Genomic DNA, 20,305 nt, shown 5'->3' with positions numbered 1-20,305 from the left:
CTCAGCCTCATGAGCAGCTGGGACTACAGGCATGCACCACCACACCCAGCTAATTTTTGTATTTTTAGTAGAGATGGCATTTCTCCACGCTGACCGAACTCCTGACCTCAAGTGATCCACCAGCCTCGGACTCCCAAAAGTGCTGAGATTACAGGTATCAGCCACCATGCCTGGCCCAGATCCAAATTATTAATCAGCCTCTGTTAACAACATAAAAGTATGAATTAAACCACTCTATTCCCTCCTTAGGAGATAATGCACACCTTTACAAGTGAATCTCCACTGGCTTTTGCCAAAAACTAAAACCCAAGTATCTGTTTTTATTTAGGCCCCTTAAAAACCTGTTTTATATGTACACATGTACGAATCTGTAAAAAAGAAAACAGCATTTCACCAGTGGTTGCGTGAAGATTATTTCTATGCACACGAATGAGGTAGTTTAAAAACATGACCACAAATTCATTGACACTACTCCCAAAGGAGGAGTCCAATTCCCCTGAAATTCAGGGCAGCCTTAGTGACTTGCTTCTAATGAATGTAGAAGTGACCATGCTCACTTCCAAGGCAAGGTCAACAAAAGGGGCTGTGGGTTGAACAGCGTACGCCTGAAATTCATGTCCACCTGGAACCTGTGAAGGAGCCCATGAATGACCTCATTTAGAAACCAGGTAGGCCGGGCGTGGTGGCTCACGCCTGTAATCCCAGCACTTTGGGAGGCCGGGGCGGGTGGATCACCTGAGGTCAGGAGTTCAAGACCAGCCTAGCCAACATGGTGAAACCCCATCTCTACTAAAAATACAACAAAATCAGCTGGGTGTTTTGGTGGGTGCCTGTACTCCCAACTACTTAGGAGACTGAGGCAGGAGAATCACTCGAACCTGGGAGGTGGAGGTTGCACTGAAAAAAGATCGTACCACTGAACTCCAGCCTGGGGCAACAGAGTGAGACTCTGTCTCAAAAATAAATAAATTAATTAATTAATTAATTTAAAAAAAGAAACAAGGTCTATGCAGATGTACTTAAATGAAAATGAGGTCTCTAGGTGGGCCCTATCCAACATGACTGGTGTTCTTAGAAGAGAAGGAGAACAGGCGAAAAGACTGAGAGGCAAGCAGGCCATGAGAGGTGGAAACTGCACGAAATTGTACCTACAAGCTGAGGAATGTCAAAGGTGTCAGCAAATGCTAGAAGCTAGAGAGGCGAGGAAGGGTCCCTCCCATAGCCCTACTGGCCCTAGATTTCGGGTTCCTAGCCCCTAAAACTGTAAAAGGACACATTTTTGTTGTTTTAAGTCATCTAGTCTGTATTAATTTGTATGCAGCCCTAGGACACAAACACAAAAAATGACACAGCTTCCTCCCGCTGGCCGCGTCTGCTGTGAGCGAGGATGCTAACTCCCAGAACCCAGCCCTATGCTGAAAAGAAGCCACGCCGCCACGTGGAAAAGGGAGTGTAGGTGTCTTGGTCCTGGCCCCTGCCCCTGCCCAGGTCTCAGCTGACAGCTGCACTTACTGCCGGGCCCCTGAGTAAGGGACTCTCTGGATCACTCTAACCTCAGCCTTCAAGGCACCCCAGACATGGAGCGCAGAGTAGAGACAACCCGTTCCCACTGAGCTTCCCCAAACTGCAGATGCGGGAGCAAAACACATGTTTGTCATGGGTTTGGGGATAACCTCATATGCAGTAACAGATAACAGAAACAACACATGTATGTCTAAATTCGCCAGAACCAAACGTATGTTTTATGTTCAAAACCTAGTTACCAGAGCCAGCTGGATATCAGAGCAGTCTACAGAAGCTCCCTTCTGCAAACAGGTATGCAGAGTCCTCTCATCTGGAATCACACCTCTGACTGTCTACTTACAAAGTAGTTGCCTCAACTAAGATAGTAAGGCACGATAAGCCAACGATGTCAGGGTTTTTTTTTTTTAAACAATATGCAAAAGCCAGAAACGGTTAAACATTTTATCATTTAAAGAATCCCACTTATATTCTACAATTTTTCATGGCATATCTACATTTATAAAAGCGTAAGTATAAGTAGTAACTGATAAAAGCTTACGTGTAATCTGTATTTATTTTTTTTTTTTTAAAGAAAGGGAGTGGAGAGTTCTCAGTAGCTAATTTCTGGGTGAGAACTACAGGTGAATTTTTCTTTTTTGTTTTCAAATTTGCCCATAATAACATGATTTTAATTAAGGAAAAGCCAACTTTGTTTGAAAGTTACTTAACATATGCAATCATTGCAAAAGAAGGCTTGATATCCTTTCTTATACACAGAAAAGGAAGCGTGGTGCTTCCACTAAGTTATATAAATTCTCATGAACTTGCACAACTGCAGTGATGCAGTCAAACCATCTTCACTGGACCTACTGCTGCAACAGACAGGAAGGTGAAAAAGAAAGGAAATGGAAATGGCAGCTCAGTCCCCAAGATTCAACAGAGTCTCACTCATCTGAAGCATTTACTCTTGAATAAGCACAGTCCGCAGGATTTGGTTCAGATTAACAAGACACAATCTAATTAACCCATTAATACTCTGGCCAGTGGATGGATTCCTTCTGTGTGAGGTTCCTTCTCTCACCCAATGGGCTGTCGGTGTGGGGTCATTAAAATGGAACACACATGGCCACCTAGCCTCCCACATGGGCAGGGTGTTAGCTGAGGCCAGCAATGACACCTGTCATTTTACATCTTTATCTCCCAACACTCTTCCCAACTTAGGTGGGACTTGTCACACCTCCACATTCCTTTTCTAATCCTGTGATCGCAGTCCTCTACATGCTGAAATGCCGCCCTTCTATCCTTCTCTAAATTCCATTTTAGTCTCCAAAGCTCAAAGCCAATCTTTTTTTTTTTTTTTTTTGAGATGGAGTCTCGCTCTGTCACCCAGGCTGGAGTGCAGAGGTGCAGTCCCGGCTCACTACAACCTCCGCCTCTCGGGTTCAAGTGATTCTCCTGCCTCAGCCTACCGAGTAGCTGGGATTATAGGTGCACGCCACCATGCCCAGCTATTTTTTTGTATTTTTGGTAGAGACGGGGGTTTCACCATGTTGGCGAGGCTGGTCTCGAACTCCTGACCTCATGATCCGCTTGCCTCGGCCTCCCAAAGTGCTGGGATTACAGGCGTGAGTCACTGTGCCCGAACTAAAGCCAACCTTTTTAGAAAAAAAAAGAAAAAAAACTGTTAACTACTTTAGCCAGTACCCATCTCTCCTTTCACATAACTCCAGTTGCTGTTAAAAACTGATTATTCTCACCGGGCACAGTGGGTCACGCCTGTAATCCCAGTACTTTGGGAGGCCAAGGTGGGCAGATCACGAGGTCAGGAGTTCAAGACCAGCCTGGCCAAGATGGTGAAACCCTGTCTCCACTAAAAACACAAAAATTAGCCAGGCATAGTGGCACATGGCTGTAATCCCAGCTATTTGGGAGGCTGAGGCAGAGAACTGCTTGAACCTGGGAGGTAGAGGTTGCAGTGAGCTGAGATCGTGCCACTGCATTCCAGCCTGGGCAACAGAGCGAGACTCTGCCTCAAAAAAAAAAGATTATTCTCTAGATATGTGAGGGAATCTTATTTTTCTCCAAAACAGCATTCAAGCTGCTAAGGACACAGGGCCCCAGGCACATCCTAGACATCCAGTAAGTACTGGCACACGGACTGAGATTCCCATTCATTCATTTACCATGAACTCAAACTTTTACTAAGCACCGGTCTCAAACCCATGAGATAAGCTAACTGATCAGGTGTATAACTTAGATTGGAAGAAATAAGAGTGAAATACTACACACAGAAATGTCGGGCCAAAGGATCTGATCTGCAGGCCAGGAAACTATACAAAGTGAAATATAACAGCAGGAACAACATTCTGTGGCAACAGCTACAACCATCCAGCTACTTAATGTCCAGGTGTATCTCTGTATCTTTCCATTCAGACTCTTTTAACCATGACTCACAATGATAAATTTATCTTGTGATTCAGTACATTTACACACATATATACATATATATACACATATATATGTATATGTACACATGGATATTTAGAAACAGGGTCTCGCTCTGTCACCTAGTCTGGCATGCAGTGGTGCAATTATAGTTTATTGAACCTCAAACTCCTGGGCTCAAGTGATCCTCCCACCTCAGCTTCCTGAGTAGCTAGGACGACAGGCACGCAACAACCATTCCCAGCTACTTTTAAATTTTCTGTAGAGACAGGGTCTCAGTATGTTGCCCAGGCTGGTCTTGAACTCCTGGCCTTAAGCAATCCTCCTGCCTTAGCCTTCCAAAGCACATATTTTTTATATAAAATGCAACAATGGTGGTCAGGCATGGTAGCTCGTGCCTGTAATCCCAGCACTTTGGGAGGCCAAGGCAGGTGGATCACTTGAGGCCAGGAGTTTGAGATCAGCCTGGCCAAAATGGAGAAACCCCGTCTCTACTAAAAATACAAAAATTAGCCAGGTATGGTGGTGCAGGTCTGTAATCCCAGCTACTCGGGAGGCCGTGAGAATCGCTCTGAGGTGGAGGTGGAGCTTGCAGTGAGCCGAGATCATGCCACTGCACTCCAGCCTGGGCAACAGAGTGAGACTCTGTCTCAAAAAGGAAAAAAAAAAAAAAAGCAATAATGGTTTCATAACACAATAGTTAACATATATAATAACACTCTAATATTTTTAGTTTTTTAACACGTGGGTCATTATCCACTAAATTATTAAGCATAGCTCACTATAAGGTCCCAAACTGTAGTTGGCAAACACTGCAAGCTTGGAAAAACCCCAGGTGCCTGAAGCGCGCTGTATGAGTATACCCACTGTACCTTCTTCTCAAGGAGTAAAAAACTAGAAACAACTTAAAGGCTCACCAGTAAGCAGTGGGTCAATAAACTGGGGTATATTTATACAAAGAAAGAGGGTACGGCAGCTAGAATGAACTAAATCTATAAAATCAATAAAGACCTCAGAAACAACAGTGACGACAAAAAGCAACTTACAGAATGATAGAGTAACCAAACATATACATTAAAACACAGAAAAAATAAACATGTTGTTTTTGAACATGTATAGTAATAGTTCAGGAATAAAAGCTACAGGCCGGGCGCGGTGGCTCAAGCCTGTAATCCCAGCACTTTGGGAGGCCAAGACAGGCGGATCACGAGGTCAGGAGATTGAGACCATCCTGGCTAACATGGTGAAACCCGGTCTCTACTAAAAAATACAAAAAAACTAGCCGGGCGAGGTGGCGGGCGCCTGTAGTCCCAGGTACTCGTGAGGCTGAGGCAGGAGAATGGTGTGAACCCGGGAGGCGGAGCTTGCAGTGAGCTGAGATCCGGCCACTGCACTCCAGCCTGGGCCACAGAGCGAGACTCCGTCTCAAAAAAAAAAAAAAAAGAAATATAAGCTACAAAGACAACCATTAACATTCACAACAGTGGTTGTACAGGCAGGAGGGAAAGGAGGGAAGAGACAGAGAAGGGGAACCCAGAGAACCTTGACTGTATTTATGATGTTTTTTGCTCTAAATAATATCTGGGTGAGGGGCACTCAGGTGTGAGCTTATTATTCATCTGACCTCTCTGCATGTCCAGCTATTTCATAAGAAACCCACTTTATGTCTCATGATGTCACCATCACACAGCTGTTGAGAAGCTCATGCGATGTCTTGCACTTGCCCACTCCCTCTGGGTGACATTCTAAGGCGTATCTGAGCAAGCCTGTCTCAGTGCTGAGGACCTCGAGATTCACATATACTCAAATCCTAGGTGAGCTGGCCATTTTGGGGAAAAAAGTAGTGATCAGTAAGTTTCCAATCGGGTACAGCTTCTAAAAACATTCAAGGATTCCAGTAAATGTGGGTGAAGATGAAAGAAATACCTTAGAAAAACAAGTATTAACTCAATTACTTTGTAACAGCTTTACCAAATTACATTTAGATGAATTACAGTCAGGCATTGCTTAACGATGGGGATAGGCTCTGAGAAATGCATCATTATGAGATTTTGTCTTTGTGCAACCATCATAGAGTGCACTTATACAAACCTAGATATTATAGCCTACTACACACCTAGGCTGTATGGTACAGCCTACTATTCCCACGCTACAAACCTGTACAGCACGGGACTGTACTGAATACTGCAGGCCTTGTAACACAGTGGTAAGTATTTGTGTATCTAAGCATAGAAAAGATGCAGTAAACCGATGGTATTAGAATTTTATGGGTCCATCATTGACCAAAACATCATATGTGGCATGTGACTGCATATCTCTTAATTATAATGCCCTTTAATTTTTAAATCACTTCACTGAAGAAGAGTAAAAAGGAAACTGGAAAAAAAAAAAAAGATGACCTTGACAATGTATTTTTATTTTTTTTTTTTTTTTTTGAAACAGAGTCTCCCTCTGTCACCCAGGCTGGAGTGCAGTGGCCGGATCTCAGCTCACTGCAAGCTCCGCCTCCCGGGTTTATGCCATTCTCCTGCCTCAGCCTCCCGAGTAGCTGGGACTACAGGCATCCGCCATCTCGCCTGGCTAGTTTTTTGTATTTTTTAGTAGAGACGGGGTTTCACCGGGTTAGCCAGGATGGTCTCGATCTCCTGACCTCGTGATCCGCCCGTCTCGGCCTCCCAAAGTGCTGGGATTACAGGCTTGAGCCACCGCGCCCGGCCGCATTTTTATTTCTAAAAGTGTAATTCTGCAAAACACTTGATCTCAATCACCAGTTTCTGGATCAGCTAGCTGTATCACAGTGGTCTGGAAATTTAGAAAAAAAAAAAACCATGTATGAATACGTGTGTGTATGTCTGTGTATGTGTGAGATCTTTAAAAAAAATTCTATATTCTGAGGCCAAATATCCAGAGAGTCTGATCCAGTGTAATTTTTAATCTGTATTTTGTTCGTAAGCTCGCAGGTGGTTATCATGAGCAGCCAGGCGAAGGAGGATTGCTCTGAAACAACTTCCATAACAAATAAGGTCAAAACCCTAAGCTGGGGTGTAAACAAAAGCTGATTTGATAAGCTGAATGGATCATTCTGCATCAGAACACCAACAAGCTGCAGAGACTTACTTTCGGGGGGGGCACAACTCCCCAGGCCGAAGGTGATTTCATCTTCCATTGCCCAATTCCCCACACCGCTCCCGAATCTTACAGAGAAGGGGGAAAGGCACCAAGGAACCGCAGGAGACTCAGACTCTGCCCTCTGCTCCACCAAGGAACATGGCTCCTTATGACTCAGAAGCCCAAACAAGGCTTTCCCCAGCATTCTGCCAACCACTCAAACCTGTGCTGTTCAATGAGGCCATTATTTAGCTATTTACATTTAAATTAGATAAAATTCAATTCTTCAGTCCCACTAGCCACGTTTCAGTTATTCATCAGGCTCATGTGGCCAGTGGCTACTGTACTGCACCAGCACACACAAACATTTCTGTCATCACAGAAAATTCTATCAGACAGGGCCGACCCAAAGCAGTAATTTCATTATGAACAGGTGTTTGTTCACATTTTCTCTAATGATAGGTTTGGTTTTCGAGCTTTTGTCCAGCCCCCCACTTGAGGGATACAACACCCACCCAGAGTGACAGTGACTGCTTGAGGTGAGGAATGCTGGCAGAGACAGGCAGGGAAATCTCTAGGTCAGATGTAATTTGCAAACCACCCCCAGCCACAGGTCCCCACACCCCACCTCCTCCTATGGCTGAGAATCACCATGGTTCTTAAAAAATTTTTTCAGGAGCCTTGTTCCAGTTCTAACCACAAATGCTAACCTTCTAAGATTTAAAAAAAAAAAAAAAAAAAGAGACAATGTAGAGAAAAGTATTTAGGTGAAGGATCAGCTCATTCACGTAGCCAAAACAGAGCTAGTTAGAACACAGCGGTCTTTGGAAGCAAGGAGATATAAAGAGGATGTTTTTAAAGTTTCTACTGTGAAGTCTTTAATGCAGACGAAGGTAAACAAGCTAGTATGCTGAACTCCCACGTACCCATCACCAGCTTCAGCACTGACCAACTCAAGCCCACCTGGTTTCCTCTATGCTGCCTCCCCTCCACCTTGGTGCCCTTCAGGTACAGGCAGCCAAGAAGCTGTGTCCACACTGAAGGAAGAGGAAGGCCAGTGTGCAGGGGCGGAGGCTGGCCAAGGGGCTCTCTAGGGTCTAGGTGTCATCCTGGGTGACAGCAGCTAACTCTCTGAGCCTCCGTTCACTAATAAAATGAGCCCCAATCTCATCACACTGCCGGGAGGAATTCATGAAATGGTCCCTGTGAAATGCTCAGCCTCACGTCTGGCCAAGCACAGGCTCAGGAAACGTCCCCTCCAGTGGCTGGTGTGGTGCCCGTCATCGTTCTCCTTCCGCAGCCCCGCCACACTGCCTGCTCTTGGTTCCACCTCCCTCGGTGTCTTCCTAACTCTTTTGAAAGCTAGCACAATTTGGTTTCAAGGTTTCAATCTGGGAGGAAAACAAAAAAATCTGCTATGGTCTGAGTGTGGGTGTCCTTCAAAATCCATACGCTGAAACCAAATCACGAAATATCAAATGGAGATGATAATGTCAGAAGGTGAGGCCTCTGGGAGGGTCAAGCCCTCATACACGGGATTAGTGCCATAAAAGAGGCCCCAGAGAGCTGCCTCGTCCCTCCCACCAGGCAAGGACACCACAAGGCGGCGGCGGCCATGAACCCGGAAGTGGGCCCTCACCCGATGAATCTGCCCTTGTCTTAATCTTTGACTTCCCAGCCTCCAGACATGTGAGAATAAACATTTGTTTATACGTTGCCCAGTTTATGATATTTTGTTATAGCAGCCTTAAACAGACTAATTCTCTGTTCTATTAAATGTCCATACAGAAAGAGATAATATTATCACCACTACCGTGGTGGCTTACGACTGCACCCACCACTGCTGCTGTGATCACGGCCTCCACTGCCATTGGCACAATGAGGCAGAATAATACCAACCACCAGCTGCTGAGCTTCCATTCTACGTTGAGCACTGTGTTAAACGCTTTATCAACATTATCCCATTCAGTCCTCACAGGCACCCTGTGAGATTCCTTTCTCATTTCCACTTGACAGTTGAGAAAATAGATCCAGAGAATTTAAGTGACTTCCCTAAAATCACACAGCTGAGGAAACTTTAAACCCAGGTCTGCCTGACTCAGAAGCTCCATGCCTCCCACCACCAAACCACAGCTAAAATCCTCCTGCAGCTAAGGTTTGATGTGAGAACCCACCCTTGCTCACCAAAATGAAAAGACATTTATATCGCATATTCTATAAGAGAAAAACTGTGAAAACAGACTCTTTTCAAATAGCTACTTGATGCTCTTTTTTTTTTCTTTTTGAGAGATGAGGTTAAAGGGGATTTCAGGAGCACAAAAAGCATATCTGACCAGTGAGAAAAGGAAAGAAACATAAAGAAGCACTTTATTACTACAACATTATGAACAATTCCCAGGGAAGAAATATGAGCTTGCAAATACAGGAAAGTACTCTGCAAATTAAAAAAAAAAAAAAAAAGTACTTCTTGCATTTTAAATCAGTTATGCAAGAAAAGTCTGAGTCTCTTCCTGGAAATAATTCATTTTCTGAGACAATTCAAGATAATGGAAGTTGAGCTACAACCTTCTTCCAATAAATTAGCCACTCCAGAGAGAGAGGTACACGTATTATAAACGCCAAATTTTTCAGGCCGGGCACGGTGGCTCACACCTGTAATCTCAGCACTTTGGGAGGCCGAGATGGGCAGATCACCTGAGGTCAGGAATTTGAGAACAATCTGACCAACATGGTGAAATCTCATCTCTACTAAAAATACAAAAATTAGCTGCACGTGATGGCACATACCTGTAGTCCCAGCTACTTGGGAGGCTGAGGCAGGAGAATTACTCGAACCCAGGAGGCAGAGGTTGCAGTGAGCCAAGACGGCACCATTGCACTCCAGTCTGGGCAACAAGAGGGAAACTCCACCACAAAAAAAAAAAAAAAAAAAAAAAGCCAAATTTTTCTAGTTAATAAGTGGCCATGAGTTTGATGCACTTTGGGACAGGAGATATTAGTAACTCACACAGTTACACAATTTAATAAACAAAATATAGCCATATATTCCTACACAAGAAAACCAGGCCAGGCACGGTGGCTCACACCTGTAATCCTAGCACTCTAGGAGGCCAAGGCAGGCAGATCACAAGGTCAAGAGATCGAAACCATCCTAGTCAAAATGGTGAAAAACCCCGTCTCTACTAAAAATACAAAAAGTAGCCGGGCATGGTGGCCGGCAGCTGTAGTCGCAGCTACTCAGGAGGCTGAAGCAGGAGAATCTCTTGAACCCAGGAGGTAGGGGTTGCAGTGAGCCGAGATTGCGCCACTGCACTCCAGCCTGGGTGACAGAACGACTCCATCTCAAAAAAAAGAAAAAAAAGAAAACCAGAAAAACTGACACATAAAGCTTAGATATTTTAACTAGCAGGAAGCCCCTTTTAATCTACGCAGGATTTGTTGGTTTTATTCTTCGCTTAAAAGCCAGTGTGCAGTACCCTACTTTCTCTGTTAGTATTTAGTAGAGTCTGCCTCTCCTCTCCGTTAGATACTTGGAGGGCACAAATATCATTCCTCTGAGATATAAGCACCTGGCATAAGCCTGGCACAGAGTGGGTATTTAATACATGTTTGTAGAAAGTAGAAAAAAAAATCAATAGGAGAAAAAAAAAAAAGCCAATAGGACGAATCTGAAATTGTTCTTCTGCATTTCTCCTGTTACCACTGCAAAAGGCTTCACCGCAAGCCCAGCCAGGGACTTGGAGGGAAAAGGGGAGAATGCCCACAGCTTGATCAACAGGCTCTTTCCACATAATTACATAAACCTAAACCCAGCCGCTGGCCCATCCTCCTGCCAAGAAGAAACAGACAATGTCGACACCATCCCTTAGAAGAGAACTGAGAGGAAACAAAGCAGGCCTTGCCTTTTCGTCCTGGTACAGCTTGTTGACACTCTCCAGCTGGAAGTTGTGGCTGGACTGGATTTTGTCGAGCTGCTCCCGCTGCTTCTCCAGCTCTCCCTGGAACTCGTTCTTCTTCAGCTCCACGGCGCCTCTCTCCGCGGCCGCCCTGCGGACCCTGCCTTCCAGCTCCATGATCCGTGTCTACAAGGAGACCACAGCGTTAGGGCTGATGCCAAGTTACCCACGGAGCCTGGACCAGCTGAGTGCCCTCCACAAAGACCACCCTGGGGCCCAGGGCCAGCACCAGCCTCATATACACGAGTGCCCAAGGCTCCGTGTTTTAAGTCAACTGTAAAGAAGCTGGCACAGGTTCTTCTGGAAAAATGGTCTCTGTCAGTGTAAGTGAAGGAAGGCTCCATGCATTCACACCACGCTTCCCACTGGGTTTTCGTGAGGCTTAAATACGCTAAGTGCATAGAATGCCTCATGCTTTACCTGACATGAGATGATGCTCAAATATTTAGTTCTCCTTCTCCGCTAACAAAGCACTTAACAAATCTTTAGCAGACATGATTTCTGAAACCAGATTCAGTTCTCCAACCCAGACAAGCAGACTTCATCTGCCCAGAGAACAGGAGCTCCCGTGGAAGCTGAGACACAGGGAGTACAAGCCCAGGAGGGTAAGTGTGAGAACAGGACAAAGCGCAGACAGGCTGAGGTGCCACGGCTAAGCCCACGCGGGTTGGAATCCCTGCTCCACCTCAACCTCTCTGTGCCTCAGTCTGACACCCTGTGAAATGAGGAAAGTCAAGTCCCAACCTTGTAGGGTTTGTGCACCAAAGGAGTAATTTGTGTCAAGTACTGTGGAAGAGAAATTATTCTGACATTTATTAAAACGGTAAGAAAGACTACTCAATATGATTGCAGTAAGAGAGGGAAACTGTGCTCAATGCTGAACACATCAAACACAGCTGGGGATTTACAGTCAACGAGCGAGCACAGTGCGGGGAGCCAGTGCATGGAAATCGCCCTCAGAGTAGGGGGATTCTTGCTAAACTGGCCTAACAAGATTCTTGCTAAACGCAGGCCAAGGACTTAGACAGCAAGGGTAGGGATGAGGAACCTGGTCAAGGATCAGGGGTAGAAGGATGGCTTAGCGGTATCCTTTGCTATGACTCGGCTGGGCACACCAAAGACAGGGAGTGGGAGTTGGGAGGGGCCGAGATCAAGGCCTGGTCAAGACAACGGCTCAGAAGGGCCCGATTCAAGTTTGATCAAGAGGACCATCTCTGTCACTGCTCAGCACTGTACCTGACCCATGACTGCAACAGTAAATGAGAACCTTAAAATTATCATTATTAAATGATGAAGATAAAGATTGGTACCTTTAAAAACATATTTCTTACACCCATCATCCAAGCACACTTCCAGTACTGCTCTTCGATATCTTGTGCACTGGAGGACCGCAAACGACGGACTGTGGCCAGTGTATGTAAGCAGCTGTCTTTCTTCCCAGAACCACCCCAGTAGCTCAAATGAAAGCTGTTAACTCACAGGAAAAGCAGGGAGGGACACAACCGCAATCCTACACAACCACAGGGGAGGCCTCTCCCACCCAAAGCGGAGCCGCTTGGGGTCTGACCCAGGGCTGTGGGGGTGTGCAGAGCCCTAAACTCACCTTACAGCACGTGCCCTGTGCAAAATGCCCTGGCTGGCAATGAACAACAAACGCCTCGGACCCCATAACAAAATAAACAAAACATAAACATAAAATAAACATAATAAACAAAACACCTGGAGATCCACGCTCCGGGAGCTCGCAATCCAGTAATTGAAGCCCAAGACGATGATGCAGGCCACCAGGGCGGCCAGCACGAGCGGCGGCGACTTCATGCTGCGACGCCCGTTTCCCAAGCCCATCATCTCAAAATCAGCACTGAGAATCTGCCAAGTAAAAGCAAATAAATACGCATCAATGCTAGTATTTATCATCTCCGAAGCAGACCGTATCATCCTTACAACAGAGAGGAAACGGGTCTTGCCAGGAAGCATGGGCTGGTAGCTGCTTCTTGATGTGCAAAGCTGTCGAGGGAGAATATGTGGATGGCACGCACAGAGCCCACGGTGCTGTGCACCCAGGGCAGTGTGGCCAGCTGCCAGGACAGGCTCAGAGGAGCAGGCACCGCCCCGAAACCTGTCACAGATTAGCTCGAGACCTGGGGCAAGACATGATTTCTCTTACACTTCAGATTCCTTCCCTGTAAAATCCTTACCATACTCACCTTCCCGACAGAGTTTGAGAATTAATCATTTCTGTAAGCAGCAATGTTTCAGAAGTAATCATTTCTGTAAACACCAATAACAAATATTAAGTGCTTCCGCATCATATTAGAAAGAGTATATTGCTCATTACTCCTCAGAGACAACTTTTTGCTTTGAGTCCTAACAAGGGAGGTTTTTTCACCTTTGACGGGATTACTAATGACAGCCAATTAAAGCATTTCTCGAGCAAAGCAGAAAAGCCATTCTAGAGGTGAATGTGAACCTCCCCGCCTCCACCCATGTACATCATTATTCAGGCACAGCCCTGGCTGTAGAAGTGTCTTCTCCTTCATGACACACAACAGAAGTGGGAGGTGTGCCATCTGCCTGAAGTCACTGGGAAAAATGTGTTCCATCTTCGGATCTGAGATGGAAACAAGGCATTCACTCCACGCCAAATGAGAGCACCTTGTCTTTCGAACATTCATTTCTCACTTTAAGGACCGTATCTGTGCAACTGCTGCATCGTACACCTCAGGTCAGGAAAAACAGTGACTCTCTGTGAGAGCTACAGAGTGCACAAAAATACAGCTTAGAAGAAAGACGCCATAAATTTCATTAATGGGCTTCAATTCAAAGCCAGGTCTGGCCAGCTGCAAGCACTGCTCTCCAGGAACAAGGAAACTAGACTTTCCCAAACGGCTTTTGCTGAGCCAGATAAAACAGAACCTTATCAGAGTGAGAGCGGTTGCGCTGCAACAAACAGCCTTTGAGCACAGAGCGCCTTTCACACCAGGGGTGTCTAGCAACAGAGGAGGGAAGGGAAAGGGAAGAGGAGGGGAAAAGACAAGGGATGGGGAGGGAAGAGGAGACCACCGAGGATTCACCTGCAAAACACAATTCTTAGCAGTGAGAACATGGGAGAGCCCATCCTCACCCGATGGTCTTTCCAAGTGGGTCACCAAAAGACTTCCTCTTTCTTAACAGCTAGCTACTAGTATGGGGGCCTGCCCGGAGATAAAGCAGCAATCTAGCCGAATCATCTAAAATAAAGCATCCCCAAAATTACCATGGGTGGAAATTCTGACCTGCGCTCATGTCTTACCAGCTTCTGGCCTCTTAGGATGAACGGGGAAACAACGTTTTTTTTTCAATTATCAGCTGATATCAGCAAGCACTGAATATACTCAAGGAGCATAAGTGCAGACACAAGAAACTTCTAGAAGATTCTACAGATCTGCTGAAAAAGTGTCTTCATTGTGCTATCGTATCTCATTTTGATCACAAGAGTCTCTTTTTTGACTCTTAAGTGTTTTAAAATTTTTATGTATTTATTTTAGAGATGGGGTCTCTGTCACCCAGAGTGGAGTCTTTTCCAAATGGCTTTTGCTAAGGAAAAAATGGGAAACTACACACAGTAAAGTATAAATTGGCCGGGCACGATGGCTCACGCCTGTAATCCCAGCACTCTGGAATGCCAAGGCAGGTAGATGGCCTGAAGTCAGGAATTTGAGACCAGCCTGGCCAACATGGTGAAACCCCGTCTCTACTAAAAATACAAAAATCAGCCAGGCATGGTAGTGCATGCCTGTAGTACCAGCTACTCAGGAGGCTGAGGCAGGAGAAAAGCTTGAACCCAGGAGGCACAGCTTGCACTGAGCCAAGGTCACACCACTGCACTCCAGCCTGGGTGATAGAGCAAGACTCTGATTCAAAAAAAAAAAGAAAAAAGTATAAATTGCATCTCCCTCATCTGGGTCTTTCTATTCCAATGGTCCTCAACACTCAAGGGGCACCAGCATCACCTGGGACACTTTTTTTTGAGATGGAGTCTCACTTTGTCACCCAGGCTGGAGTGCAGTGGCACCATCTCAGCACACTGCAAGCTTTGCCCCCCAGGTTCATGCCATTCTCCTGCCTCAGCCTCCCGAGTAGCTGGGACTACAGGTGCACGCCACCAAGCCTGGCTAGTTTTTGTATTTTTAGTAGAGACGAGGTTTCACCGTGTTAGCCAGGATGGTCTCGATCTCCTGACCTCGTGATCCGGCTGCCTTGGCCTCCCCAAGTGCTGGGATTACAGGCATGAGCCACCGCGCCCAGCCTGAAACTTTTTAAAATATCAATACCTGGGCTCCACCACTGCATTTCTTTTCTTTTTTCCTTTTTTTTTTTTGAGACAGGGTCTCACTCTGTTGCCCAGGCTGACATAGCTGCCCAGAGGTGCGATTCCAGCTCACTGCAGCCTCAACTTCCTGGGCTCAAGCGATTCTCCCACCTGGGCGTCCCAAGTAGCTGGGATTACAGGTGTGCACCACCATGCCAGCTAATTTTTTCTATTTTTGTAGAGACGGGGTCACACTACGTTGTTCAAGCTGGTCTCAAACTCCTGGGCTCAGTGATCCTCCCGCCTCAGCCTCCTAAAGTGCTGGGAGTACAGGCATGAGCCATCACATCTGGCCCCCACCCCTGCATTTCTAATTCAATGGGGTTTAGGGCAAGGCCCAGATATTGATATTTTTTAACCTCCCCAGGTGATTCATATGTATAGCCACTATTCTAGATGTTTCTAGATGCATATATAAGCATCAATATATTTACTTTAATCCAAACAAGATCATACCATTCACATTATTCTGCAAATGCTGTGTATTTCTTAGTAACACATCTTGCCTCCCTTTTTTAGTAGCACATTATGGTTTGCTCCATTCTTTTCAAAGGGCTGAATAGGGCACCACTGTGTGCCAAGATTTGCTTAACTGATCTCCTACAGAGAAATATTCAAGGCTTTCCAGGCTTACTTCCAACAATGCTACCATAAACAGCCTTACACAGCTGTCCCTCAGTATTCACTAGGGATTGGTTCCAAGACCCCCTGAGGACACCAAAAGCCAAGGATGTTCAAGTCCCTTATATAAAATGGCATATTTGCATCCAACCCAGGCACATCCTCCTCTAAGCTTTAAACCATGTCTAGATTACTTATAATACTTAGTACAATGTAAATGCTATGTAATTAGCTGTTAAGCCATATGTTTAGGAACTAATGACAAAAAAGTCTATACCCGTTCAGTACAGAAGCAACCACTGTAGGCCTAACTATCTTTTTGTTTTTCTGAGACATAGTCTTGCTCTATCGCCCAGGCTGGAGTGTAGTGGCATAAACTGGGCTCACTGAAACCTCTGCCTCTCAGGTTCAAGGGATTCTCCCATCTCAGCCTCCTGAGTAGCTGGGATTAGAGGTGCCCGCCACCACACCCAGCTAGTGTTTTTTTGTTTTGTTTTTTGTACTTTTAGTAGAGAGGGGGTTTCACCATGTTGGCCAGGCTGGTCTTGAATTCTCGGCCTCAAGTGATCTGCCCGCCTCGGCCTCCCAAAGTGCTGGGATTACAGAAGCCACCACACCAGGCCAGGCTTAACTACATTTTAAACAGCTAGTTGAAACTGCAGATGTGGAGCTGTGCACCCATCTCTGTGCTTACAAACTCTTACCTATGTGTACAGTCCCTTATTCACAACTTTGAAATCCAAAACAGTCTCTAAAAACTCAGATTTTTAAAAACTTTTCCAGCAACAAAACCTGAACTGAGATCAAGGTCTGATCAGAACTTATCTGAAGCTACTTAACGTCTTTATCTTCCTCCCTTCATGTGAATACTCTTACATTTCACTGCAGAAAGATGGGTGTTTGAGTATGCGGTGCTGTCCTAGATCCTCCTGGGGCTGTCACATAATATATAATAAATGCCCGGTGTTATCTGAATTCTGAAAAAAGTCCTGAATTCCAAACCTAGCAGGCCTCAAGGAGCTTGAGATGAACGAACGGCAAGCTTACTGTTGTGAGGCACTGCTCAATACAGGGGCTCGTATCAGCTTTGGGGGCAGTATCACCCCATTTTGCAGGAGATGAAACAAATCACTTCTTTGTGGATCTATTTCTGGGTCAAAAATGTATGTTTTTAATATTGATAGAGCGTCTCTCTTCCAAAATAGTTGGCAAATTACAAAGGGAAAAACAGTTATATTACATGAAGAATCCTGGCAGATGACATCTTAGCCACTTCAAGCTTGGTATCACTGATAGTGAGGCACATCGACATCACATACCCCCGATATGGTGCACTAGGAGGGCACGGCACCTCTACGGCCTCCTGCCAGCAATGCATAACCTCAATCTCATCAGAAAATTCAGAGGAAGTCAACTCGTCGGACATTCTATAACACACGTGGCCAGCATGGTTAAAAAGATAGTGCCAAAAGGTTAATCTCTTAATTTTGATAAATTCTATGGTTAAGGGGAAACAGGGTAAAGGGTATATAGGAACTATGTGTAATATTTTTCCAACCCTTCCATAAGTCTAAACTATATAATTATTTGCTAGATCTTACCATATCTGAAACAGGTCCAACCTGTCAAATGCATGAGCCCCCTGAACCTTCTAGTTAAATATTAACATTTTTAAAATTTCCCTTTTTTTGCTGGGCGCAGCAGCTTACACCTGTAATCCCAGCACTTTAGGAGGCCAAGGCAGGCGAATCACGAGGTCAGGAGTTCGAGACCATCCTCACCAATGTGGTGAAACCCCATCTCTACTAAAAATACAAAAATTAGCTAGGGGTGGCGTGCGCCTGTAGTCCCAGCTACTCGGGAGGCTGAGGCAGAAGAATCACTCGAACCCAGGAGGCAGAAGTCGCAGTGGGCCAAGATCGCACCACTGCACTCCAGCCTGGGGACAACAGAGCGAGACTCCATCACCAAAAAAAAAAATTTCCTTCTTTTCATATAGGGGTTTTAATCACAATCTCCTGCAGCAGGAGAATGTCTGTTTTCTGACATGATAACATAGAAAACAAACTTTTTAAGGGTCGACAATCTCATTAGTGATATTTTCAAACATATTAATTGTGAGCACAAATGAGTGTCTTTTCATTTCTTGGCCATCTGCATGTTCATTTTGGTGAAATGCCTTCATATTCTTTGCCCAATTTTAAACTGGGGTGTTCATCTTATTGACTTGCTAAAGCTCTTTGTCTGTTAAAGGTAAACCAATCTTTGGTCCTTCATGTGAATAATTTTTTTTTTCAATTTTTCATCTACTCTTTTACTTTACAGAATGTTTGCCCAAAGTTTTTGTTGCTTTTTTTTTTTTTTTTTGAAGGTTCTACTTTTTTTTTTAATTATACTTTAAGTTCTGGGATACATGTGTAGAACGTGCAGGTTTGTTACACAGGTATACATGTGCCATGGTGGTTTGCTGCACCCATCAACCAGTCATCTACATTAGTTATTTCTCCTAATGCTAATCCCTCCCCTAGCCTCCCACCACCTCCCCCAAAAGGCCCTGGTGTATGTTCCCCTCCCTGTGTCCATGTGTTCTCATTGTTCAGCTCCCACTTATGAGAACATGTGGTGTTTGGTCTTCTGTTCCTGTGTTAGTTTGCTGAGAATGATGGTTTCCAGCTTCATCCATGTCCCTGGCAAAGGACATGAACTCATCCTTTTTTATGGCTGCATAGTATTCCATGGTGTATATGTGCCACATTTTCTTTATCTAGTCTATCGTTGATGGGCATTTGGGTAGGTTCCGAGTCTTTGCTATTGTGAACAGTGCCACAATAAACATACGTGTGCATGTGTCTTCACAGTAGAATGACATATTCCTTTGGGTATATACCCAGTAATGGGATTGCTGGGTCAAATGGTATTTCTGGTTCTAGATGCTTGAGGAATCACCACACTGTTTTCCACAATGGTTGAACTAACTTACACTCCCACCAACAGTGTAAAAGTGTTCGTATTTCTCCACATCCTCTCCAGCATCTGCGGTTTCCTGACTTTTTAATGATCACCATTCTAACTGGCGTGAGATGGTATCTCATTGTGGTTTTGATTTGCATCTCTCTAATGACCACTGATGAATTGGCTGCATAAATGTCTTCTTTTGAGACGTCTCTGTTCATATCCTTCACCCACTTTTCGATTTTTTTTCTTGTAACTTTAAAGTTCTTTGTAGATTCTGGATATTAGCCCTTTGTCAGTTGGACAGATTACAAAAATTTTCTCCCATTCTGTAGGTTGCCTGTTCACTCTGATGATAGTTTCTTTAGCTGTGCAGAAGCTCGTTAGCTTAATTAGATCCCATTTGTCTATTTTGGCTTTTGTTTGCCATTGCTTTTAGTGTTTCAGTCATGAAGTCTTTGACCATACCCATGTACTGCCTAGGTTTTCTTCTAGGGTGTTTATGGTTTTAAGTCTTATGTTTAAGTCTTTAATCCATCTTAAGTTAATTTTTGTATAAGGTGTAAGGAAGAAGTCCAGTTCCGGTTTTCTGCATATGGCTTGCCAGTTTTCCCACCACCATTTATTAAATAGGGAATCCTTCCCCATCGTTTGTTTTTGTCAGGTTTGTCAAAGATCAGATGGTTGTAGATGTGTGGCATTCTTTCTGAGGCCTCTATTTTGTTCCATTGGTCTATGTATCTGTTTTGGTACCAGTACCATGTTGTTTTCATTACTGTAGCATTGTAGCATAGTTTGAAGTCAGGCAGCATGATGCCTCCAGCTTGTCTTTTTGCTTAGGATTGTCTTGACTACATGAGCTCTTTTTTGGTTCCATGGGAAATTTAAAGTAGTTTTTTTTTTTTTTTAAATTCTGTGAAGAAAGTCAATGGTAGCTTGATGGTGATAGCACTGAATCTATAAATTACTTTGGGCAGTATGGTCATTTTCACGATATTTATTCTTCCTATCCATGAGCATGGAATGTTTCTACATTTGTTTGTGTCCTCTCTTACTTCCTTGAGCAGTGGTTTGTAGTTCTCCTTGAATAGGTCCTTCACATCCCTTGTAAGTTGGATTCCTAGGTATTTTATTCTCCTTGTAGCAATTGTGAATGGGAGCTCACTCATGATTTGGCTGTTTGTCTATTTCAGTGTATAGGAATGCTTGTGATTTTTGCACATTGATTTTGTATCCTGAGACTTTGCTGAAGTTGCTTATCAGCTTAAGGAGATTTTAGGCTGAGATGATGGAGTTTTCTAAATATACAATCATGTCATCTGCAAACAGAGACAATATGACTTCCTCTCTTCCTATTTGAATACCTTTC

At 44.6% G+C, this 20,305-nt stretch overlaps 1 protein-coding gene across 2 annotated transcripts in view; it reads right to left on the bottom strand.

Annotated features, from left to right (window-relative positions):
• Positions 1-20,305, bottom strand: part of GOLM1 (golgi membrane protein 1) — a 73,684-nt gene that overhangs the window by 39,937 nt on the left and 13,442 nt on the right. For both annotated transcript variants that reach the window (XM_003911873.2, XM_003911874.4), the window contains exons 2-3: positions 12,732-12,881; positions 10,959-11,138 (exon numbers count right to left, since the gene is read on the bottom strand). In XM_003911873.2, coding sequence (XP_003911922.1) covers positions 10,959-11,138; positions 12,732-12,860 — 309 coding nt within the window. In that variant the 5' untranslated portion in view covers positions 12,861-12,881. The remainder of the gene's footprint in view (positions 1-10,958; positions 11,139-12,731; positions 12,882-20,305) is intronic.

Source organism: Papio anubis, chromosome 13 (assembly GCF_008728515.1).
Source record: "Papio anubis isolate 15944 chromosome 13, Panubis1.0, whole genome shotgun sequence".
NCBI lineage: Eukaryota > Metazoa > Chordata > Mammalia > Primates > Cercopithecidae > Papio > Papio anubis.
The sequence above is the reverse complement of the archived record's forward strand: the minus strand, read 5'-3'. Positions and strand labels throughout refer to the sequence as shown.